The sequence below is a fragment of the Herpailurus yagouaroundi genome, unplaced genomic scaffold, assembly GCF_014898765.1.
Source record: "Herpailurus yagouaroundi ecotype Mexico unplaced genomic scaffold, PumYag 163, whole genome shotgun sequence".
Taxonomy (NCBI): domain Eukaryota; kingdom Metazoa; phylum Chordata; class Mammalia; order Carnivora; family Felidae; genus Herpailurus; species Herpailurus yagouaroundi.
In genome coordinates, this window is record NW_024412404.1 from 42,459,603 (window position 1) to 42,485,470 (window position 25,868).

Consider the following 25,868-nt stretch of genomic DNA (forward strand, 5'->3'; position numbering starts at 1 on the left):
ACAGAGGTTGCCTTGATGATTAAAAGACAGAGCCCGCAGGAGAGACACTTCCTCCCTCCCCTTTCCTATCCTCAGCTTGGTTCCTGGCACACATCAGGACCACCTTACTTTGACCTCGGCAGAGGCCTGCTCTGAACATCAAACCAAACTAAAGCAAAACTATAAGCTACACTAAACTAAGCTGAACTAAACAAAACCTAAACCAAACTATAAATCTAATAAATAGAAAGATGAACACAGATGTTTACCTGCAAAGTGAGGGACCTGGAATAGAATTCTCATTCTAAAAATGCAGTGATCCAATAATGACCACAAATGACCTCAGAACATGCCCCCCCGCCCCCAACACACGTTCCAAGTCCAGTAATGAATGATTTGGGGATTATAGTTTTGTTTGCTCAACATTAGCCTGGCTATTTAAAAGCTAGAAAGTGAGTGTGACCCTGGGTGGGGTAAGTGGGTGGAAAGTCTAGAGAGATGAATAAGGAAGAGAGATTAAAGCTCTTCAAAACACGTTAAATCCACCAGAGCAAATGAGCATACCTAAAGAACCTTCTTACCTCCATCTTCCAAGCAGTGTGGGGGAAGCCTAAGGGCCTCTCCGGCCTCTCATCAAATATTGACCCTCTGCACTCACTGGCTGGAGTTCAGACTAAAGGACCAGCAGCAGCACGGAGCCAATGTTTGCAGAGCAATTACTGTTGCCCACCGCCTTGTAAGTCAGATTGTGAAACAACCTTCGGTGGAGCCGGGGCTTCAGAGAGTCTTCCGGTCCTTCCTCGGTGGGGGGGGATACTTAACAGTGAAGGAGTTGTGCAAGGAACTTTACAGAGGCTGGAAGTGTGATCTAGTGCCAATGAGAAGGCAACTTAAGAGCATCTGCGGCCCTTTACTGTCCTCCTTCTCCCCTTAGCTGCACCTCCAAGTAATCCAAGCCCTTTAGAGCCAAACAGGCCTCAACATCAGGCCTTGTCCCAGACAGCTCCCTCTGGGACAGGTCCCTTTTCCTGGGCAGATAGGCTGAGTGGTGGATTATTTTTAAAAGAAATCAATTTCTACTTGGAGACCAAGAGCCTCTCTTCTCCCTACTCCCAACTTAACATCTGAAATGCCCTTAGAAGCCCTCTCTAGCAACTGACGTGGTTTCCAGAAGTGTTTGGAATAGCTGTTGAATTGAATTGCTCTATTGATCGAGCAAATCATGGTAGAACATAGTCTCCTTCTTCCTGCCGGGGCCCTAAAGATTTTAGAAGGCAGCTGAGGAGGGGCTGGGAGGGTGGCAGAGCCCTCTGGGGTAGGCAGAAACCCAGTCAAGCCTGTTGTGTGCCCCAGATGCCTCTAAAACAGCACATTCCAAAAGACACTTCTGTCATGATAGAAATTCTTTGTATCTGCTCAATATGTAGCCACTAGCCACTGTGACTATTGAACACTTAGAATATAAGCAAGTATGGGGCACCTGGGTGGCTCAGTTGGTTAAGCATGTGACTCTTGATTTTGGCTCAGGTCATGATTTCAAAGGGTGGGCTCTGTGCTCACCAGGGAGCCTGCTTGAGATTCATTTTCATTCCCTCTCTCTGTCTCTCTTTCTCCCTCTCTCTGCCCCTTGCCCTCTCACACATGCATGCATGCTTGCTTTCTCTCTCTCTCAAAATTAAATAAACTTTATATAAAAGAAGAATACAGCAAGTATGACCAATAAAGTAAATCTAATTTGATTCTTAAAAATGAATTAAACAAGGGACGTCTGGGTGGCTCAGTTGGTTGACTATCCGACTTCGGCTCAGGTCACGATCTCACGGTTCATGAGCTGGAGCCCCACGTCGGGCTCTGTGCTGACAGAACCTGCTTCGGATTCTGTGTCTCCCTCTCTCTCTGCCCCTCCCCTACTTGTGCCCTTTCTCTCTCTCTCTCTGTCTCAAAACTAAATAAATGTTTTAAAAAATTTAAAAATGAATTAAATTTAATTTCAAACTTTTTAATTAATTTAAATGTAAATGTAAATAGCCACATGTGGCTAGTGGCTACCACAGTGAACAGCACAGGTGAAGGGCTCCATACCTGGTGCTTCCCAGGGGGCAGGAAGAGGGGCCACATTCAGTGCACAGCCCCTGGTGTGTGGAGGCAGAACCACTGGGGCTGAAGGCTGAAGGCAGAAGATATGAGGAGAGGAGAGGGTTTGGGGAAGAGTAGAGGGTCTTATCCTGATACCCTTGGAAGGATATCAGGGGGGTATGAATGACCAAAAAAGGTCATTAGAATTATACATGTACATTCATGCCTTTGTCTGGGGAGACAGTCTTTGTCTTTCATTAGAAGCAGAAAAATTCTGGGGGCGCCTGGGTGGCGCAGTCGGTTAAGCCTCCGACTTCAGCCAGGTCACGATCTCGCGGTCCGTGAGTTCGAGCCCCGCGTCGGGCTCTAGGCTGATGGCTCAGAGCCTGGAGCCTGTTTCTGATTCTGTGTCTCCCTCTCTCTCTGCCCCTCCCCCGTTCATGCTCTGTCTCTCTCTGTCCCAAAAAAATAAATAAACGTTAAAAAAAAAAATTAAAAAAAAAAAAAGAAGCAGAAAAAATCTCTGATCTTCAAAATAAGATAAAATAACTCCTTGATCTGTCAGTTTCCACTTACTTCTTCAGGGATGCCTGCTTTGATCCCAGAGTATGTTTCCCTGTAGTATCTCTATGGTACTTCTCTTTGTAGCATTTGAAATAGTATGAAATTTTATATATATATATATATATTTATAAAATATATATTTATTTTGCTTTTGCTCATCAATAAATCCCCAGAGCCCAGCATACTTCCTGGGACATAGAAGATAGGCACTTAGATTGGATAGATTAGATGGATGGATGGATGATGGACAGATGGATAGGAGGCAGGCATGTTTAACGAATAAACAAATTTACAAAGAAATTAGGGACATACTTTACCCCAATAACTATAATTTTCAAAAAACAACCAAATACCCCCAAACGGTTGTGGGGGTATGGGGCTATATCACTCGAGGCTGCCGTCCCAATCAAACCATATGTTTTGTTCCCTCCTCCCAAGAGGAGTGCTCTTTCCTTTCTCTCCATCCGTAAATGCTGCTTGTCCCTCAATCAAGTGTTTATTTCATTTCCAGTAGACTTCACTGCCTAAAAGTCTACTTTCCCCACCAGACTTCTGGAAGGAAGGGACCTTGTCCTTCTCAACTTAGCATTCCTCAGCTTGTGCCACTTCCATCCTGAAGAAGTGCAAATATGTAGGAGGGCGTAGCACAGGCCCATCCACTCTTACCCTGAGCCAGCCTGGCTTATTCAACTTTATTCTTCCATCCTCACCATTTACAGTCAGGGTAAGGCTGCTAGATTAAGCAAGTGAAAACACAGGACACACAATAACATGTGAATTTCAGATAAACAATGAATCGCTTTTTTAGTATAAGTATATCCCATGCAATATTTGGGACACACTTACAGTGAAAAAAAATATTGTTCCTCTGAAATTCAAAATTAACTGGAGGAGCGCCTGGGTGGCTCAGTTGGTTGAGCGTCCGACTTCAGCTCAGGTCATGATCTCGCGGTCTGTAAGTTTGAGCCCCGTGTCGCATCAGGCTCTGTGCTGACAGCTCAGAGCCTGGAGCCTGCTTTGGATTCTGTGTCTCCCTCTCTCTCTGCCCCCTACCCCACTCATGCTCTGTCTCTCTCTTTCTGTCAAAAGTAAATAAACATTAAAGGGGCGCCTGGGTGGCTCAGTCGGTTGAGTGTCCGACTTCGGCTCAGGTCATGATCTCGTAGTCTGTGAGTTCGAGACCCACGTCAGGCTCTGTGCCGACAGCTCAGAGCCTGGAGCCTGCTTTGGATTCTGTGTCTCCCTCTCTCTCTGCCCCTCCCCCACTCATGCTCTGTCTCTGTCTCTCTCTCTCTCTGTTAAAAATAAATAAACATTAAAACATTAAAAAAACATTAAAAAAATTAACTGGACATCTCATATTTTATCTGGTGACCCTATTCCAGGGCCTCAAGAGTAGCAGATAGGCTGTAAGTAAGACATATGGGTGGTGTGGGGGACAGAGGTGAATGTGGATGGAGATAAATGACCAGCCCAGTATAGTCCTAAGGCTTCAGGTAAGTGTAGAATGGGCAGTTACCAGGTTATCTGTGGACTCTCGTCCACAATGCCACGAATGAGCCAGCTCCCCCATGCTCCACCAGAGGACTCCTCATTAATGCCACGGGTCACATGAAAGAGACACTGTCTCTCTCCAAGCACAAGTCGTTTGGCTCCTGTGTCCCCCCGCCCCTCCTGCTCAGGGCTGCTTGTCCCGGTGTGTGCCTGAGATAGTCCATTCCCAAGGATAGATTTGCTCATTTAAGCCTCACAACAACCCTACTGGGTGGGTACTATTCAAATCTACATTCCACAGATGGGAAAGAGAACCTAGAAAAGTTGAGGAATGTTTCCAGAGCTACAAGGTGGTGGAGCCAGTAACCAGTCCTAGGCAATGCGTCCCCAGTGCCTAAGCTTGAAGCCACTCTCTCACTAGAAAGCCCAATTGCGAGGGCACCAGTGACTAGAGATGGAGTTAGCATTACCATGTTTCTTCCTCTACAGGAGTCGCCATATTAAAATCAGTGACCCCGATAAATAAGAAAGGCTTTCCAAAATGAATGCCACTAAAAGTCATGTCATGAGTTCCGTAAAATGGGTTCACAAAGATGTTACGCTTGGCTCAAAGGTTAAATTCCAAAGGTCCCTTTCCAAACTGTATCTCCAAGGCAGTGATGACCCATGTGGACAGGCCTGGCCATGCTCACGTCTAGAGCCAGTGCATCACACAAGCTGACCCATGCTGTGCGTCCCCTCCCAACACACAGGAAATAAGCCCTCCAGGCAAGGAAGAAGTAGGGGGAGTAGCATTCCTTTCTTGTGAGGTTCTGTAACTAGGGAGGGGATGGGGGCACAGAACAGAAGGGTGGGGGAAGAAAAGCTCTGATTTGAGAGTTTCCGTTGGCTCTGAGACTCCCTCTGGCTCATCAATGAGTCCTTTCAGGGTTCCCTCTCCCCAACTAACTTATCATTTCCTGTCCCGCACACTACATCCATTGATGGGGTATCAGCAAATCCCACCAGTTTATACCAGAAGGACCCAAGGAGACTGGACAGTAATAGGGGAGGTGAGGAGAAGAGGCAGGAAAGTAAGGAGTGGCTTTCCATCCCATATTATCGGATTAAGACAGGATTTACTGTAATACAGGAAGCTGGCTCACCTTTGACTCATCTCATTGGTAGAGTGATAAGGACAATGGGATAGTCAGGTACTTAAGGGCAAACATGCAGGCCTGGCCTCTCCAAGATGACTCACCACCAAAGCCTGCAAATGAACGAGTAGAGCCTGGTTGTGAGGACCAGAAGTAGGTGTCTCTTCTTTGTGTTTTTATTGGCCTACACCAGGCTTATAGCCCTAAGGAAGAATCTAGAAACTCTCAGTTTTCCCTTCCTGGTATTGGAAGGGTTGCTGTTCAACTCACACTAATTCTGCCTTGTCTGGTGCCTGACTCTGTTACAGAGGCATAGGCCCCCTAGTGGTCACATCTGTGCTACGTGACCTTCTACTCCGGGCCACTCTGATTGGTCCAGAGAGGGCACGTGACCAAAATCAGGCCAATCCGAGTCTTCCCTGGGATTTTTCAACTTGAAACAGTCAGTCAGAGACAGTCTCTCAGGTGTTGGGAACTACAAGATATGAAATTCGGGAGTTGTTGACAGCCAAGTTCCTCAGAAATCTGAGGGCAGTGCCCAGAGAGAAGCAGAGAGCAGACAGACAGAAAGCAGCTGTAGTTTTGGGTGTTCTTGGAGCCCACTGCCTCACTCCCCTCTTTACCACCTGGCCAACTACACAACCTTCTGTGGTATACCCTTCCAACCAAATCTCCTTTTAGTGTGAGCCAGTAGGAGTGTAAAACTACCACTTGTAATTCAAAAAGGCCTAACCAAATTAGGTAGCATCAAGGGAGGTGTCTGCAGTGGAGCTGTGGGATCCCTAGTACCATCCCCCTGTGCAGACATCCCTGTGTATATTAGAGAGTCACACACATCATACACATGTACAAACATGGCAGCAAGAGCCTTATTTGGCTAGCCAGACACAGCGGTATGCCCAGTTTGTGTCTGTAGTTCAAGAAACTGCTTATTTTCTGTTTCTGTCTCTCCCGTGTGTTTGCTTTTCTTTGCCTGCAAAGATGTGGTGGCTTGTGTCTCACCCTGGATGTTTATAGACACATGTCTGCTCATGCACACAGCACCTACGGCCATCCTCCTGCCTCTCCACCCTGGTTTCCTAACCCCCAGGCAAAGGAGGGTGACAAAGCTTGACTGTTAAGACCATCAGATGAAGCCAACAAATACCTGTGTCTGCCTGCGACATTAAAGACTGAGCCAAGCTCAGCTAGACAGGTGAGTTTCCCTCATTTGTCCCTCTGTTCTGACCTGGATGCTGACCCTGAGAGTTCTGACAGGGGTTCTCCGGCTGAGTAAGGACATGACAGAGGCCAGCCCAGCAGAGACTCAGGCCACGGTGGCTGGAACTGGGTACCATCCAAACTCAGAACAACTCACCTGCAGGTCAAAGAACTTGCTGTACCTCCGGTAGATGGTCTGGGATGTGGAGTCGGACCAGGTCACATTGATGATGTACACCTGTGGGGAAAAGGTAAGCACAAATGAGCGGGTGACTAAGGCTGAGCTTCAAGCTGTACCAGGCATCATTTAACATGACTGTGGGTGCACCATGGCCAGGACCATTCTTCTCATCTCTGTCCCCAAGACCTAGCACAGTGTCAGGTACCACACAGATGTTACACATGTTTATTTAAATACACACACACACACACACGCACACACACACCTAGAAAGATATCCAATAAACTGCTAAGGATGATTATCTTAGGAGAGTAGGATTACAAGTGGTTTTAATTTCCTTCATTTCATTTGTATGTATTTTATAAAACAAACACAAAATTGGAGTTGTCAAAAATGTCCACTGGTTCTCAAACTTTACAGTGAATCAGATTCTGTAAGAGGCCTTTCTAAATTGCAGATGCTGGGGCCCCACTCTCTGAAATTCTGCATAAGTAGACCAGGGGTTTCAGGACTCAAGCACTACATTTTAATTTTTTTAAGGCTTTATTTTTATAGAGCAGTTTTAGGTTCATAGCAAAATTGAGCAGAAAGTACAGAGAGTTCCCATATACTCCCTGCTCTCTCCCACCACTTGAGTGGTACATTTGTTAAAATTGGGCATCTATACTTTTTTTTCCCCAAGATTTTATTTAAATTCAAGTTAGTTAACATATAGGGTAATATTTCAGGAGTAGACTTTAGTGATTCATCACTTACATATAAAACCCAGTGCTCATCCCAACAAATGCCATCCTTAATGCCCATCACCCATTTAGCTCATCCCCCCACCAACTCCCCTCCAGCAACCCTCAGTTTGTTCTCTATCATTAAGAATGTTTATGGTTTGCCTCTCTCTCTTTTTTTTTTTATCTTATTTTGTTTTTCTGTCCCTTTCCCTACACATTTTTTCTGTTTCTTAAATTCCACATATGAATGAAATCATATGATATTTTCTCTGACTGGCTTATTTGGCTTAGCATGATACACTCTAGTTCCATCCATGCTGCAAATGGCAAGATTTCATTCTTTTTCATCACTGAGTAATATTCCATTGCATAATCTTCTTTATCCGTTCATCAGTCAATGGACACTTTGGCTCTTTTCATAATTTGGCTATTATTGATAGTGTTGCTATAAACACTGGGGTGCATGTGCCCCTTTGAATCAGCATTCCTGTGTCCTTCGGATAAATACCTAGTAGTGCAATTGCCGGGTCATAGGGTAGTTCTCTTTTTAACTTTTTGAGGAACCTCCACACCATTTTCCAGAGTGGCCGCACCAGTTTGCATTCCTACCAGCAGTGCAAAAGGGTCCACCTTTCTCCACATCCTCGCCAACATCTATTGTGTCCCGAGTTGTTAATTTTAGCCATTCTGACACGTGTGAGGTGATATCTCATTGTGGTTTTGATTTGTATTTCCCTGATGATGAGTGAGGTTGAGCATTTTTTCATGTGTCTGCTGGCCATTTATATGTCTTCTTTGGAGAAATGTCTGTTCATGACTTCTGCCCATTTCTTAACTGGATTATTTATTTTTGGGGTGTTGAGTTTGATAAGTTCTTTATAGATTTTGGACATTAGCCCCTAATCCAATATGTCATTTGCAAATACCTTCTCCCATTCTGTAGGTTGCCCTTTAGTTTTGTTGACTGTTTCCTTTGCTGTGCAGAAGTTTTTTTATCTTTTTTTTTTTTAACGTTTATTTATTTTTGAGACAGAGAGAGACAGAGCATGAACGGGTGAGGGGCAGAGAGAGAGGGAGACACAGAATCGGAAACAGGCTCCAGGCTCCGAGCCATCAGCCCAGAGCCCGACGCGGGGCTCGAACTCACGGACCGCGAGATCGTGACCTGGCTGAAGTCGGCCGCTTAACCGACTGCACCACCCAGGCGCCCCAGAAGTTTTTTTATCTTGATGAGGTCCCTCCCAATAGTTCATTTTTGCTTTTGTCTCCTGGCACCTGTACTTTTAACAAACCACTTCTGCTGTAGTTAATTCTCAAAACCCACCCTGAAAAGCACTTCAGGTGACCATAAGCAATTCAGAGATGTGCAATTCATCCCAGTATTCCTACGCCTTAACTCAGGGCCAGGCACAGACCAGAGCGGGTGCTCAGAAAACGTTTTGCTGCATTGGAGCACCTGAATGGCTCAGTCGGTTGAGCGTCTGACTTCGGCTCAGGTCATGTTCTCACGGTTAGTGAGTTTGAGCCCCACGTCAGGCTTTGTGCAGACAGCTCAGAGCCTGGAACCTGCTTCGGATTCTGTGTCTCCCTCTCTCTCTGTCTCTCCCCCATTCACACTCTGTCTCTGTCTCTCTCAAAAATAAACATTAAAAAAAAAAGAAGAAAATATTTTGCTGCGCTGAACAATCAAACTGCCCTCTGGATGAGAGGCAGATTTGCAGGAGAGACGTCAGTGCACCTAAGATTTTTAAACTTGTCGGAAATGAAGGCGTTTCAGGACCCTATTCGTAATGTCTTCCCCACTTCCCAATGCTCAGTTAGGCTCTCCAAGGCTGCTGCCCCAGGCCACTCTAGAAGGCCTACTGGCCCAAGAGGTGGGCAGGCCTCCTGGCTGGAGAAAGAGAAAGTCCCCTGCCACATAATCTGGCCTACTGTCCCTACCATTTCTGTCCCTTTTACTGAACTCACACCAAAGACACATCCTCCTGAGGGAGGCCTCAGTGAGAGGCAGAGTCCCTTCACCCCCTCAGGACTAGTCTGCTGAACTGCCCCTCTAGTGCCTGCTATGACCTCTCTTGGGTTAAGGGCCAGCACGGAGACACAGTGAGACATCTACCTTGCTTCCTCCCTCAGAGGAGACTGAGCAGCTGTGTCCACAGCTGTGGGTCCCTTGCGAGAGCGCCCATCAGAATCTCCTGGCAAGCTTCATAAAAACTCAGATTCTGGGCACCTGCCTAGTGATTCTGATTCAGTAGGTCTGAGGAGACTCCATCAGTGACAACAAAATGGGCAGAGAAGCCAGGGGTCTCAGCCACTATGAGAAGGAAAGAATGTTAGCAAAGAGAAGTAGAATTTAGATCCCTTGGCATCAGAGTAGATGAATTCACCAGAGGCCTGGAGCAGAGCTGTCTTAGTTTGTTTGGGCTACTATAAGAAAATACCATGGACTGAATGGCTTACGCAACAAACACTTATTTCTCACAGTTCTGGAGGCTGGAAGTCCAAGATCAAGGTTGCTGGTGAGACCCACTTCCTGACTTGCACATGGTCAATTTGTTGCCGTATGCTTACATGGTGGGGAGAAGGGGCTCTAGTCTCTTTCTCTTCTTACAAAGGCCCTAATCCCACCCCTGGGACTCCATCTTCACATCCTCATCTAAACCTTATCACCTCCCAAAGGCCCCACCTCAAATATCACACTGGGGATTAGGGCTTCGATGTACAAATTTGGGAAAACACAAATGTTTGGTCCACAGCAAGGGTTTTGCACACAGGGATATGGGGCTTTATGTCTGGTACTCAGTTAACATCCAAGCAAATGAGCCCTGAATCCTCAGTCCCTTCTCCCCCGCACTGAGTTCTGTTACAGAGGTAGCCTTGTTCAGAGCAGGGTTCGTTCCAAAATGCAACTAAGGAGAGGGCCATAAAGCAAAGCAAATAGTGAGTGTTGCTCCCGTGACATGGAATATTTATGACATGTTTTGTGTGATCCTGATAAGAACGAACATAAAGTGAAAGGCCATTCCTATCTTCACAAACCCAAAATAAACTATCGTCTATTATTATAATAGATGGGGTTATGCTTTGCTTTATATCATATATAAACACATATCTCATATAATAAATGGTAGAAACCATTTTTAGGGAATGGTTACTTCATGCCAGCATAGCAAAACCATTGATATGCATTAGCTCATTTAATCTATGAGGTAGCTACCATTGCGATCTCCAGTTTGTACAGGAGGAAGCCAAGGTTCAGAGAAGCTACAGAACTTGCCCAAGGTCACACAGCTAGTACAATACAGAGCAAAGGACTTGACTCAGGTCCAGTTGAGTCCAATCACCATGCTGTTTACCACACTGGACTATCTTCCTATATGTAAATTTAGGAGTGTTTTTTTTTTTTTTAATGTTTATTTTTGAGAGAGAAGGAGTGGGGAGAGGGGCAGAGAGGGGCAGAGAGGGGCAGAGAGAGAGGGAAACAGAGAATCCGAAGCAGGCTCCGCGCTGTGAGCACAAAGCCCAACATGGGGCTCAAACCCATGAACTGTGAGACCATGACCTAGGCTGAAGTCACTCAATCGACTGAGCCACCGAGGCTCCCCAGGAGTGTGGATATTTAAATCAAACTACTTAATCAGGACTGAATGGTATCTTTCTTAATAAATTTCTGAGTGGCCTGAAAAGTCTGTGTACCCCTTGCACAGTGGATGAGCCTAGAGGATCATGGGGGAGTCATGTCAGTCCTGAGAGCCTGAGAGAAAGAAGAACTTGGGGCCCAGACAGAAGTCAGTGGTTAGGAATGCTACAAAACCAGATGAATGCAGAGGAAACCCTCATAACACAACTGGCTTCATTGACTGTGGCCGGATGCTGTGAAGTTTTCACTGGGGTTATAACCCACCCCATCCCCCCGGCTGACTCCCAGCTCCTTGCCCCCCAAGTCCTACCAGCTACATCTTCCCTCCCGCAGGTCCCAGGCAGGGAGCAGATGCTGTATGTGGCTAGGTGCTGCCTTCCTGACCTCTGCCTGGGCAGAGGCACTGTAAGGAGGCCCCAAGGGGCAGTGCCCTCTCAGGAGAGAGCCTACAGACCATTAGACAGCAGCCTTTCTCCCTGGCCAGTCAAGCGGGGCCTGGAGGAAGGGCTTATCTGGGGCTTAACATGACCCATGCTCCATCCTCCCCAGTAATTAGGGGCTTCCCTTCACCTCCCAGGAAGAATTAATTATAGGCTCACAGCCTCTGGTGGCTGGGAGGTCTCTCCTGCAGAGGAAGAAACTCAGACCCAGGATGGTGATTTGCCAAGGAAGAGGCACACGTTCTGGAGTCAGCCACACATGGGTTTCACTCTCAGGACCTTCCTTACAGGCTGTGAGACCTCAGCCCAGCCTGTCAGGGCCTCAGGTTCCTCTTCTACTCAATGGGCACAGCCTTTGGGGCTCTGGGCCTGACCCACTAGGCTGGTTACCGTGGCAGGTGTGCTCAACCTGTTAGTGCCAGAGCTGGGACTACAGCCCAGACCTCCCAGTTCCCAGGCCAGGGCTAACCAGCACATGGGAGCACACTCTCCCCAATCTCTTCCACCCTGTGGAAAAGTCCTTTCCCTTCACAGGGAGCCATCTCTCTCTAACCCTTGACCTGAATGCACACCAAAGACAAGCCCCCTGGAGAAAAAGCAAGAGGGCAGGGTGAAAGAGGTTGTCCACGTGACCCGTGCCAGCCACAGCCACCAGGCTGCAACCCAGCCGTGCTTCCCCTCAAAACACATTTCTTTCCTTGTTGGGCAAAGGACTGCTCCTGCTAATGTCTTGCCTCCCACTTCCCATGCTCGGAGAGAGCATGAGGTGACTTGGGTGCAGGGGTACAGAAATGAGCCCCCATCCCAGGTCCTCCCAAACTTTTAGGATTTACCAGGCACCCCCGGCCTCCTTCCTGGACAAATGCTCTAAATCCTGAGTAAGAGAAATGGTCAGAGATTTCCCTGGAAATAGAAACCCAGAGATCCAAGGACAGTCTCCAGACCACTTTCTTTTATCTGGGCAGCCTATTTCAAAGGCTTGTCTGCTTTCTTCCAAACCTTGAACCTCTTAGATTATCATTCCAGATGAGCAATGGATATGCAAAATTCCAGCCCAACCCATACACCCTCCCACGCCCACCCCCACCCCCACGCCCACATTAGAGTTTCTTAAGCCTCCCTGAGCTGGCTCTAGTGGCACTAGAAACCCTAGAGATAAACCCCAGAGAAAGAGCAGGTGGAGGGGAAGGGGGACAGGGCAGAGGTCATCAGGGAAAGCCAGCTCTGTTTACCGGGCCTGCGTCAGGGGCCCAGATAAACTCTCCTCTGCTGCAGGAGCAGACGAGATAACATTACCTAGCAGCTGGTTCTCAAGAAAGGTTTGCAATTAAACATCCTGCTTCCACACACTTTGCTCGGGGTTGTGTTTCCCGGGTGGAGTTTCCCTTTCTTCTGGATTTAAAAAAAAACATGGATTCTGTTTCCCCCATTACTGGCTGTTTCAGGCAGATGGTAGGCATCTTGGAAGCCTTGCTGTCGACCAGCAACTGCATCCAGCTTTTCTCGGAGAGGAAGCTCCTGAGTCTCATGTTCACCTGCCTCCCTTACCCTCTACAAGGAGGATCTCTACCCCAGACACAACGACGGAAACTCTCAGCAGACACCTGGCACGATGCCTTGGTCCAACCGGAGTGCCCACCCACTCCGGACCACCTTCCGTCTGCTCAGCTCATCAGGCCCAGAAATGTCTGAGACTGCCACGGCTTCCAAGTCTTGCTCGTTTCAACAAGAAAACAGTCATGATGCAAATTAGATCCACAGCTCAACTCCAGAGCACCGAGAATGAAACCCAGCCCAGTTCCTGTGGAGGACTATAGGCTGCGACCAATGAATGACCCAAAGATATGGCCCAACTGTTCTTAGAAGGCCTAGGACCTGCCCCATGTTTAATTAAAAAGTGCCAGTAAGGGGTGCCTAGGTGGCTCCATCGGTTAAACGTCTGACTTCTGCTCAGGTCATGATCTCGCAGTTCATGGGTTTGACCCCCATGTCAGGTAGGCTCTGTGCTGACAGCTCAGAGCCTGGAGCCTGCTTCAAATTCTGTCTCCCTCTCCTTCTGCCCCTCTTCACTCACACTCCATCTCTCTCTCTCTCTCTCTCTCTCTCTCCCTCCCTCCCTCCCTCTTTCTCTCAAAAATAAACAAACATTAAACAAAAAATTTTTAAATGCCAGTAAATACCAATTGTTCCCTGTGCTGACAAAAAGTACAGTTGTTTTTTGTTATTTGTCTTACTATTTATTTATTTTTGAGAGAGAAAGAGAGAGAGAGACAGACCACGAGTGAGCAAGGGGCAGAGAGAGAAGGAGACAAAATCTGAAGCAGGCTCCAGGCTCCAGGCTCCAGGCTCTGAGCTGTCAGCACAGAGCCCGATGCGGGGCTCTAACCCACAAACCACGAGATCATGACTTGAGCTGAAGTTGGACCCTTCACCGACTGAGCCACCCAGGTGCCCCCAAAAAGTACAGTTAGAGGCAAGGAGTTAGGAACTATGGAAGAACTCATATATCTTTGTGGCACTGTGGCTCAGTTTACTAAGGAAGACCTTATTTTCCCTGGACCCTTGCCAGCTGCCCCTGCCCCAAGGCCAAATGGAAACTCGGTGACAATCTTCCTTCACCTGCTCACACTATAGTCCATCAGTTAGCTAAGACTAGGGCCAGTGAATACTGCTATACACGGTGTTCACCGTCCAAAGATGTCCAGCCAAGGGGACAAGTAGGGGCTGAAATCTAACCCATACCCTGCACCTCAAACTGTGTATGTTGGCTGGAAGCTGCGGGGAAAGGGGTGCTTTTTCTAATGAACAACACAGTGGTTCCGGTCAGGACACAGCACCCTGTTCCCCTGGGTGGGTTGTCACTGCTCTTTAGGGCCCCTGAGGTCACAATATCTCCTCAGGACCCAGTTCTTCAACCCCCTCCAAATCTTCTAGATGGAGGGATGCTTAACGTTTGGAACTGACTGCTAAACGATTTGGCCCCAAAAGTCTGAAAGAACAGAACCAGTAAAGGGGGGTTTACATCTGGGGACATGATGGTTGCTCTGGCTCCTGGCTGGAACGGTTTCATCATGCCAAATTCTCCGAGAAGGTGGCGCCAGCCTGTCTAAGGTACCAATCAGCTCTAACCTTCTATTCAAAGGGCCCCATGTACGACATTCTACCCCAGGGAGGAGAGGAGCGGAACATAAGTTCCAAATTAGGCCAGACTGACCTCTGAGGTCCAGACCACCTGGCAAGGCAGAAGACCCCAGGGCTCTGCCCCCAATACAAATGGCTACACCAAACACTGGGACGATGACCCCTTTCCTCCCTGCTGGGGCCCATAGAAACCCATAGTAAACAGTGGAGGCCGTGGTGTCAAAGGTGTCACCTTGATGGCACCCAGAATCCACCATTTGACCTGGATCCACTGGCCTAGAAAGTCTGTGTCCATCTCTTGTGGTGCCCACAGTCTTTTTTTCACAATTAACCAGTTCTTATATCTCCCTTTGTTTGGTAATTGTTGGCTCAGAACAACCCATCAATGGACACATGCTGTGTCCCCGTCTATTTAACACACTCAGTATGTCCCTCCCAGCAGCAAGGGCAGCAAACATCTTCCCCAGCAACCCTGGAGTTCTCTCAGTCCTCAGGGCACACTGAAATAAAGATTGACTGGTAGATCTACTGGGTGAAAATCCGGGGGGTTTGAAGCACCAAAGAGGTCACTAGCAGCAAATTTTGCCCCAACCTCAGAAGCAAATTCCCAGTGGCCAAGGGTAGAACACAAACATATCTGGCTCAGTGCAAACATCTTTGCCAACCTAAAACCCAGTCGGCAAAATCAAGTTCAATAGCCTGTGGCCACTTGGCTAAAGTTTCTGAGCACTCTCAGGGTCTGGCCCTATTAAAATTCCAACCCCTCCTCTAGGGTGGGTGCTTGTTCTTGGAGTGGGGAGGATGGTGATGCTGCAGATTTGGGGGAACAACCACAACCTGGAAGCCCGGACTCGGAGGGTGACCCCCGCCCCAGCATGCACATGTACACATTGACCACTGGGTTAATGACCAGGTGGTAGAACCTTTCCAGTCCTCAGACCACCCTACTCCAAGCTCCCTCTGGACCTCATGTTTATGGACCGGTCACAGTAAATGCAGCTGCAGCCACCCCAGGAAGGCTCCAGGAGGGGTGGGGCATGTGCTAGGAGGGGCATGTGCTCCTCCCAGAACTACCCATCCACCAGCCACCAAAACACAGACACTGCCACTGCAGGCGTGCACTAAATGGCCCTCATCTTGGATAAAGGGCTTTTCAAAGGGGGTTGGAGAGAAGACAGTCAGCAGGCTCCAGTACCATATAAAACAACTTCAAGAGTGTTTTGTGGGTATCCATCATACTCAGTGTGGGTGCCTGCTATTGTCAGCACGGATCATGGGCCTTGACTGTATTTAGCTTGGAGGGCAGTGGGTAGGCAAGAAGGTCTGGAAAAAGCCTCCATATTGCTTGTGCCTCCACTTACTACTCTGCAAGAAGGGGATAGCAGTAGTTACCTCACCTTTGGGCAGTTGTGAGGATTCAGTGAGCTAATCCTGTATCTCCCCATAAGAATGGAAGCTCCCAAAGGCTGATTATGGTATACTAATGCTCAGCATGGTATTTTATGCCAAAGAGGTGCTCACTTAGTGTCCCTTAAGTAAGTCAAGGGACAAAACAATCAGCAAATGTTGACTGAGTGCTTACCTAGTACATGGTTTTGTGCCAAGCTAAAAATGAGGCAAAGTCCCTGACCTCCAGGCTCTTACAGCTCAGCCAGACAAATCAAGTAGGGAAACAGTGCGCAATGGAGTCATGGGGTACCAAAAAGTGAGGCTCAGAAAGGACCAAAGGTTGGCACCACGGAGGAGGAAGACAGCCTTGAAAGCATTTGAAGGAATTAAATGTTAGCGCCAACATTGCTCTGCTGTGTGGGCTTGGGCAAGTGCCGTAGCTTCTCTGAGTCAGGTAAGTGTGGTTTATAATGGGAACTTCTCATCAAATGTGACGATGGACATGAGGTGCTCAGCACAGGGCCTGGCACATGGCAATCACCCAACCAACATTAGCTATTTAGACACCCAGGAAGAGAGAGAGAGAGAGCACGAACCAACTTCTTTCCCTTTGCCATGAGACATGGATCAGGACACCAGGAATTGGAAAAGGAAGTGGGAAACAGGGATGCAAATGGACAAGGGCGAATGCATGCAGGCGCGCGCGCGCACACACACACACACACACACACACACACACACACGGCAGTGGCGGAACCAGCACTGGCCTGGGAAAGCAGAAAGCGCCAACATTAACTGCTGCCTGGAGCCAGGAAAACAATGGCCATCCTAAGGAGCACCCGCTGAAAGGACGGGCGAGCTGTGGCAGGCCTCTCTGGGTCGGAGGCTTTTTTTCTTCTTTATTTCATACTTCCTGCAGGGAAAATGAGTGTCTAAAGCAGGAGCTCCCAGGATTTACAAACCCTACACGGACCTTAAAAAAAGGGTTCAGCTGTCCAAGCTCTGTCTATATAATTCCGTTTTTATGACCCTTTTTCTTAGATTGGTTTCACTGGGAAGAACGCTAATTGCCACGCTCACTTTATAGAGCACTTACTGCTCTACAGGCATTCTAGGCCTAGCATTCTAGGCCTTGCTGAGCACTTTAGTCAGATTATCTCACTGAATCCTTACGATCAGGGAGGCGAGTGTTGTTATCATCTTCAGCCCACAAATGAAGACACCTAGAGAAGTAACTGGTCTACCTAGCTTATACTGGCAGCAGGCCATGAAGCTCAGCTTCCAATGTGCCACTGATGACACAGTCAGATGTCATCCTCTTCAATAACTACAGAAGACTTGCTGGAACAAGCCAGAGTCCCTGTTGCAAGGGTTCGTCCTCATGGTTCAATGCTCTGTCAAGGGGTTACTTCATGTGTGGATGATCTATCAGTCAGCACTGAGGTCACCCATGCACCAGGCTGGTAAGGAGGCCTGCGTGGGGACCAGCACTCTATCTTGCATGATCTGAGTTACTCTGAGTTACTCTAAGTAACTCAGATGAAAAGTTCTTACTCTCTCTGAGCCTCACTCTCCATCCATAGAACAGGGGTGCTAATAACTGCTTCCCTGTGAAGATTAATGAGAACAGAAGAACCACCAACCAGTGCTTGGGATCCCATAGCTGCTCAGTAAATGTGATCTCCCTTTTCCATCTCCTCCTTCATAGTGCCTGGCATGGTCTTTTGCGCTTAGAATTTTAGCCTCTTCCCTAGAAGTTTCTGGAGGCACCAGTTAGCCCGGGTCTTGAAAGGAACCCACTTTGGGTTTCTAGAGCCCTGGGCGTGGTCCCTACTACATGCTTTCCAGAGTCCCTGAGGGCCCATGGTCGAACCTTTGTACCTTCCTCCCTCCAACTGTGCCACTACCCTCTGGTCCCAAGCCAGCTCTGATCAGAGCAGACAGGTCTGACCACCTTGCAACAGCAGGTGCTCCAATGGAGAGGCAGCAATAGGCAGTGAACATCTTGGCTCATGCCCAGGAGCCCAGAAACGGTGGCAGTACGCCCAGACCAGGGGGAGAAGGCTCACCCTACTATGAAAACTGAGAAAAACTCTAGATGCATGTTGTCATTCGGGAGCTAGAGTCCTGGAAACCTTAAAAAAATGTTTCCTCTCCTGATCCAAAAAAAGGGTCATCCTCCTGGGCTTTCACGGGGTTTGGATGTAGCCCAGTGGGTCCAGAAAAGGATGAGAAATGAGGATTCTCACTCCACACACTCTCAAGTCAATGACTGACCTGGGCCCGCTGACCTGGACACACACATCCTGCGAGCGTGCCCCACTCCCTCGTCACACCCTGGAGAACAAGGCAAAGGTTAACACACACAGCTTGGTTTCCTCTTCCTGGGAAACAGAGCAGCTGGGCAAGGCCAGAGGCCAGTGGCCTCCTCCACACACAGTGCGCAGGGGAAATGACCCCAGTGTTTCCTCCCCACCATCTGACACACTCACACCTTCCTTTCTGCTGTGCTCAGCAAAGCTCAACTTTTGACACAGGGCACATAGCTGTTATTAGGAATTTTGTTAAAAGGGACAGAGGGGAACAGAGTGGAACAATTGTTTTCGAAAGCATTTTGGCAATCTCTATCCCAAACTTACATTGCCCTTGACTGAGTAATTTCACCTCTAATAATTTATCCACACAAGTGTGTGTATGCATGGGTGTGCACATGTGTGTGTGTGGTATGTGTGTTGTGTTTATATATATAAAGATGCTTATAGCAGCACTGGTTGCAAAAATAAAGAAAAAATAAGGAATACTGAATGTCTAGTGATTTTATAAGTGGTCAAATAAATTACGATTCACATGCCAATTCAAGAGAAGGTGGATCTTTCTGGGTCATTTTGGTAAAAATGTCCACAGTACACTGAGAAAAGAAAACAAAAGAGATTACAAAACAGTACATATACAATATGATTAGATTTATTTGGGGAGATGGGTGTATGGGGGGGTTTGTGTGAGTGCACATACAGGTACATTTGAAAAGTCTGGAAAAAAAAATACAACAAACTGATAAGTAGTTATTTGGGTTAAGAAAAGAGAAATGGAATAATTTCACTTTATACATTTCTATCTTGTTTTATTTCTTCTGGACATGTATGCCTTTCATAATTTAAAGCAAAATTTCCATCTTATAAAATAATTGTGTCTTAGCTAATGTCGGCTCCTAAATATTCTGCTAACATCCAGCATTTGCTCCTTCTTGGGGGGGCAGCAGGGGACTTCAGTTCAATGTTGAGCCCTTGAAGCCAAGGTCTGCACCCTGTGCACACATACAATCCCCTCCAAGTGCTTTAAAAACACTGCCTCCCAGGCCTTATCCCACATCATTTAAATCAGAATCTTAGAAGGTGGGATGGACACTGGTAGTTTTTGGAGTTCCCCAGGCGACTCTACTGGTTGTTACAGGTTGACAACCACTAAGGGGAACCAGTACCAAAAATACCAACGAGCTAGCTGAAAGAAATACTCATTAAACAGAAAGCAACATGATGGTATAATTTGTACTATGAACAGTCAGCTCTGCCTTCAAGAGCACTAGTGAGAGAGTTTGTAGTCAGTGATTTTTCTGAAAGTTCCACTGACAATTTTGGAATTCACCAGCTCAAATGGGGAAAAGAAAACAAGGGGCTCATTTGTTCTGAGCTATGGCTGTGTTTCGCTTTCTTTGGCAGCCAGTGACCATCCTCCCCTCCGCAGAACCTACAGCAGTGCCTGAGGGGTCAGAGCCCAGCCCTTCTCGGCTCTAGGAGAAACAGCTGACAGAATTAGAGGTGCTGAACCCAGAAAAAGTATTTAAGGGACATACGACAGCTGGTTTCATATATTTAAACAACTACGAATATGGGAGGTTCAACTCCATTTGTACCCAAAGGAAGGTGGTGGGTGATGAGTGCAAATTATAGGAAAGCAGGTCCTTCCTAATGTCAGGAAGAACCTTCCAGCCAGAGTGGCCCCAGGATGGAAGGGGCTGTCTTAGGAAGGAATGGGATGATCCCTTCTGTGTCAGGAGATGACTGAACTCCTATCTGTGACATTGCTGGAAAATCCCTTCCCACTCAGTCCTCCAACCTCCCACTGTATGAGGCCAGAAACTCAAATTTTTAGCAAAACACACTAGGAAGCAGCTCCTTTAATAAAAAGTTTTCTGCTCTCAACAAATTTGGCCTGAGCACCAGCTGAGTGCCAGGCTCTGCCCTAGGTGCTGGACGTACAAGCAGTGAGCCAGTCTGTCTTCATGGAGCTCGCATGGGGAACATCAGGTACACATATAATCATTTCTGATGGTCCAATAAAATGGAGTATAGTCACAAGAGGGGAAGTGGCTACTTTAGACACATGGTCAGGGAAGGCCTTTCTCAGGAGTGGATGTTTGTGTTGAGACCAGAATGCAAAGAGCAAAGCACTGCCCACCAACTGGTGAGGTGGGTGGGACCTCAGTGTGACGCAATCCAAAATTGGAAGGGAACCCACCCTCCCCTCATATACAAAAGTTAACTCAAAATGAATCAAATATGTCCATGTGAGCAGTAAAACTGTAAAAGTCTTAAAATATAGGTGCAAATCTTCATAACCTCGGACTAGCCAACGGTTTCTAATATATGACACCAAAACAGCAATCAAGTAAATTGGACTTCATCAAGATTTAAAAGTTTTGTCCTTCAAAGGACAGCAGCAACAAAGTGAAAAGACAATCTACTGAACAGGATAAAATATTTGCAAACCATATATCTGCTAAGGGCCTTGTATCTGGAGCATATAAAGAACTCTTTTTTTTTCTTTATTTTTTCTTTTTTTTTCTTTTTTCTTTTATTTATTTATTTTTTAATGTTTATTCATTTTTGAGACAGAGAGAGACAGAGCATATAGAGGGTAAGGTCAGAGAGAGAGGGAGACACAGAATCTGAAACAGGCTCCAGGCTCTGAGCTGTCAGCACAGAGCCCGACGTGGGGCTTGAACTCACGGACCGCGAGATCATGACCTGAGCCGAAGTCGGACACCCAACCGACTGAGCCACCCAGGCGCCCCTAATTTTTCTTTAATGTTTATTCATTTTTGAGAGATAGAGACAGAGTACGAGTGGGGGAGGGGCAGAGAGAGAGGAGGAGACACAGAATCCAAAGCAGGCTCCAGGCTCTGAGCTGCCAGCACAGGGCCCAATGCAGGGCTCGAACCCATGAACTGTGAGATCATGACCTGAGCCGAAGTCGGACGCTCAACCAACTGAGCCACCCAGGCGCCCCAAAGAACTCTTACAACTCAATAACCCAACTTAAAAATGGGCAAAGGATCTGAGTAGAGTTTTCTCCAAAGAAGATATACAAATGGCCAATAAGCACAAGAAGAGATGGTAAACGTCATCGGCCATCAGGAAAATGTAAATCAAAACCACGGTGAATTACCAATTCATATCTACCTAGGATGGCTATAATCAGACAGACAAGAGAATAATAAGTGTTGACGAGGATGTAGAGAAATTGTAACTGCCACACACTGCTGGTGGGAATATCAAATAGTGTCATTACTGTGGAAAACAGTCTGGCAGTTCCTCGAACAGTTAAACACAGAGTCACCATATGGCCCAGCAATTCTACTCCAGGGTATCTGCTTAGGGGAAATGAAACTCATATCCACATAAAAACTTGTATGCAGACGTTCACAGCGGCATTGTATTATAAAATATTATATATTAGGGGCGCTCCTGGGTGGCTCAGTCAAACATCTGACTTCGGCTCAGGTCATGATCTCCCGGTCTGTGAGTTCAAGCTCCGCGTCGGGCTCTGTGCTGACAGCTCGGTGCCTGGAGCCTGCTTCAAAGATTCCGTGTCTCCCTCTCTTTCTCTGCCTCTCCCCCACTCATGCTCTGTCTCTTCAAAAATAAACATAAAATATATATATTATATAATAACCAGAAAGTGAAAACAACCCAAATGTCTGCGAACTGACGAACAGGTAAATAAATGATGTGGTACAGTCATACAAGGGAACATTACTCAGTTATAAAAAGGAAGGTACTGACACAGGCTACAACACGGCCGAACCTTGAAAACATTATGCTAAGTGAAAGAAGCGGACACAAAAGGCCACGTTCTATATGATCCCATTCCTATGCAATGCCCAGAAGAGGCAAATCTATAGAGACAGTAAGAGATTAGTGGTTGCCCAAGGCTGTGAGCGGTGGCATTAGGGGAAATAGGAAGTGACTGCTAAGAAATAGGGTTACTTTTTAAGAGGATGAAAATGTTCTAAAATTGACAGTGGTGATGTCTGCACATTATTTGTGGATCTACTAAAAACCATTGAACTGTATGCTTTAAATTGGTGAATTGCATGGTATATGAATTATATCTCAATAAAGCTGTTTTTAAAAACGGTAGAGGGGCACCTGGGTGGCTCAGTCGGTTAAGCCTCCGACTCTTGATTTCAGCTCGGGTCACGATCTCACAGTCATGAGATCTAGCCCCGTGTCAGGTTCCGCTAGGGGTGTGGAGCCTGCTTGAGATTCTCTCTCTCCCTCTCTCTGTGTCCTTCCCCCACTGTCACACACTTCCTCTAAAAAAAAAAATTAAAAACAAAATAATAAAACACACACACAAAAACAACACAACGCTGTTTAAAAAAAAAAAAATTAGAAAGGAAAAGATGTCGCTCTTGGTTAAGAAATTCTTGCCAGACAGGCTCCATCTCTCCATTCTCTCAGCGTGTCTAATTCCTTCAAGGACAGGGGCGCCTGGGTGGTGCAGTCGGTTAAGCGGCCGACTTCAGCCAGGTCACGATCTCGCGGTCCGGGAGTTCGAGCCCCGCGTCAGGCTCTGGGCTGATGGCTCAGAGCCTGGAGCCTGTTTCCAATTCTGTGTCTCCCTCTCTCTCTGTCCCTCCCCCGTTCATGCTCTGTCTCTCTCTGTCCCAAAAATAAATAAACGTTGAAAAAAAACATTTTAATTCCTTCAAGGACTAGTTGGGACCCGCTGCCTCCTAGAAGCCTCCCTGGACTGCCTCAGCCCTGATGTTCCCTCTGCCTCTTCATCTGGTACCCAGCAAGCTTGTGTAGGTAGGGGTCATGTCACGTCCTTTAGTCTTGAAGAAAACTAATCCTGGGCCTCTGATCTCCACATTACAGATCACCAACACTGGCACATAGTAGGTGTGCCTGGCTTAAAACGTACCTCGTTTCCCAGGCTCAGTAAGAAGAAACAGGTTCTCTTTCACAGATGACTGGAAAGAACTGACGCCAGAAACATCTTGCTCTCTTTGCCTAGAGAGTTCGCTGGCCCCGGCAGAGCCTGGCGTGTGGTAAAACTTTCCCAATCAAGCAGCAAAACTGGGAATACCATCTGCTCCTGTTCGGCTTCCAGGATAGAGAAACTGCTCTTAAAACCTGCTAACCCCACTCTGATGTTGAAAGCGTCCACAGGAGAGTCATTGCAGAACTCGGTGAGATCTGCTCCCCTTCTCTGGAAACGTGTTTCTCTGTCTATTCACAGTCCTGACCTTGGAGTTTGGTCCAACCTCCTTCCATCTGGTCCCACCCACCCCTTGCCCCCCAATCCAGGCCTATTAGCCTCTCTGCCCAGGCAGGGTCTTTTCCCCTTTTCCCCAAACCCTTAGGAGTACATAATAGCTACGGCACCCACTTCAGTACCAAAGACCCAGGTTGCCAATTGCACGTGTATCCGTTCCTCCAAGCCATTCCCAGAACTGTCCTCGACTGGGTCATAATCCCCTTGAAAGTAAGTATTTTATCCTGACTTCCCTCGTTTTCCCTAAATATCTCAGGATACTGGGCACATGGTAGATCCTCAATAAAGACTTGTCACTTTCATCTGATAAACTTCAGTTCCGTCCAGTAAAGAATTCGAGAGCTGACCATGTGCTGAGCTCTGCACTGGATCAAATACAATGCAGTCCCGGCCTCAGGGGAGCTCCCAGACTCGTGAGAAAAAGCGGTACTAGTGGGTAATTTGCTGTAGAAGCTAGACTGAGAGATGTGCACGATCACGGGGGCACTCAGAGCAGGGGCGCCAAGCTGAGATGATTTCCTGAAGGTGGTGGTGCTGGAGGTGAGGCGAAGGGTGAAAGATGTGGAAGGTAAGCTGGGTGACAAGGTGAGGATGGCCGAGGTGGAGGGTGTGGTAAAGCAGAAGAACAGGCATAGACGAAGGCCGGTGGGGGAGGGGGGCAGGCAACAGCCTGACCTCCGTGTAGAGCCAGGAGTAACTGGGGTGGCCGGTGCCTGAAGCCTAAGGCAGTGAGCACCAGGAGGTGAGCCTGTGGCTCTGAGGCTCGAGGGAATGACGAAGGCTGAGGAGAGCAGGAAAGGAGGGGGGCAGAGAAGCAGAGGTCACAGCCAAAGTGTTTCTCAGGTGGGCAACCTGGAGTGGTTTGGGGCTGGAGAGGGAGGGAAGAAGGGGCCCGGAGAAGATCTAAGAAGGAAGAGATGAGGGTGAAGAAGCCCAGAAGGAACAGAAGGGGGCCTGGGAGAGGAGGGGCATGAAGGTGAGGTCAGGCTGGTCATGAGAGAACGAGGGTAGGGAAAGGCATGGGGTCCAGTAAGGGGAGAGGGGACATTTGGAGGCTGAGAAATCTCCAGACATGTCCAGGGGACGCCAGATGGGCCACAGTCAGGATGCAGTGGAATGACTGAAACAGATCTCAGGGCTGAGAGCGGGGGGACCCCAGTTCCTGGCAGTGCACGGGGTGCTGTGCTGCTCGCTGCCGGGCAGAGCAAAGAACGGCTGACACGTAGAGACATTCATTGCAGACGAGGTGTAAGCAACTTTTGGAAAAGGAGAGGGACCAAGCACTAGAAGGCCGAGGCTTTGTTTTATGCTCAAATCACTCCCCTGGTCCGGATCTGAGAGCAAACCTTATAAACCTCCCCTCCCTCCCCCAAACTTGGCTCAGAATCCAGAGCCATTTGAAACGAGGGAGGGGAGTACAGGTCACATCTTCTGGGCCCCTAACCCGCTTCTCCCTGCCCCTTCCTGCTGCAAGGCCAGAGGAGACCCTCTTCCCTGCCACAGCCAACTCCAGGATGTCATTTGCTCCTAGGTCCCCTCAGGGAGGAGGAGGAGGGACCTGCCAAGCTGGCTGGAGAAGAGCCGTGCACAGCGCCCAGGGAAGCCTGCCAGAGGCTGCATCTGGCGCGGCTTCCCACACCGATTCCCCATCTGGCCCAGGCTTGGAGGTGAGACGAGAAACATACAGCCGGCCTCCTCCCCCAGCGCCCCCCAAAGTCACGTCATCCAGGCATTCCCTGGGGGAGGGTGGCCCCCTCCCTCTGACCTCAGCCTGTTTCACTTGGCCAGAGCCCACCTCCAGGGAGCAGGCCCCCTCCCCACATCTTCACTCACACCCAGGCCCATGCAGGGAGAGGCGTGAGCTATAGATTCCAGCCCTCCCAGGCCACACACCAGAGCCCCAAATCAGGGCCCGCCCCTCTTAGCCCTGTCTTCTGAGATGCCAGCTGGGCTGCAGAGGGGGGCTGGGAGGTTGGGACGTTCAGCCAGACACCGCAGCCCCCATCTTCCACCCTATGCGTGGACTCTCCCTCCAGCTTTAACCAAGGGGTCAGGGCCCAGGGAGAAAAGACAGGGAAGCCCAATGTGTGGTGTCCAACGGATGCCGGTATCAGACGCTAGCTTTGCCTCTTATTTGGTGTAAGATTTTGCACAAATTATCTAATTCCTCTGAGCCTCCATTTCCTCGCCTATAAACTGAGCAAACTGCTTTGGACGGTCTGAGTGAGGATTAAATGGGAAGATGCCTGCAAAGTGCTCAGCACGGGCCTGGCCGGCAGCAAACACCCAACGTGCGGCAGTTCGTTCCTTTAATTTGCTGGCTTCCCTCTGTGGTATTGC

The 25,868-nt window shown here is 48.1% G+C and overlaps 1 protein-coding gene across 6 annotated transcripts in view; it reads right to left on the minus strand.

Annotated features, from left to right (window-relative positions):
- SH3PXD2A (SH3 and PX domains 2A) overlaps positions 1 to 25,868 on the minus strand; it is a 243,574-nt gene that overhangs the window by 182,607 nt on the left and 35,099 nt on the right. For 5 of the 6 annotated variants that reach the window (XR_005793634.1, XM_040486336.1, XM_040486333.1 and 2 more), the window contains one exon: positions 6,607 to 6,687. Coding sequence is in view for 3 of the 6 variants with exons in the window: in XM_040486333.1 (XP_040342267.1) it covers positions 6,607 to 6,687 (81 nt within the window). In the remaining 3 variants the exon portion in view is untranslated. Of the gene's footprint in view, positions 1 to 5,258; positions 5,363 to 6,606; positions 6,688 to 25,868 lie in introns of all 6 variants that reach the window. The other variant, XM_040486337.1, reaches the window with a different exon arrangement.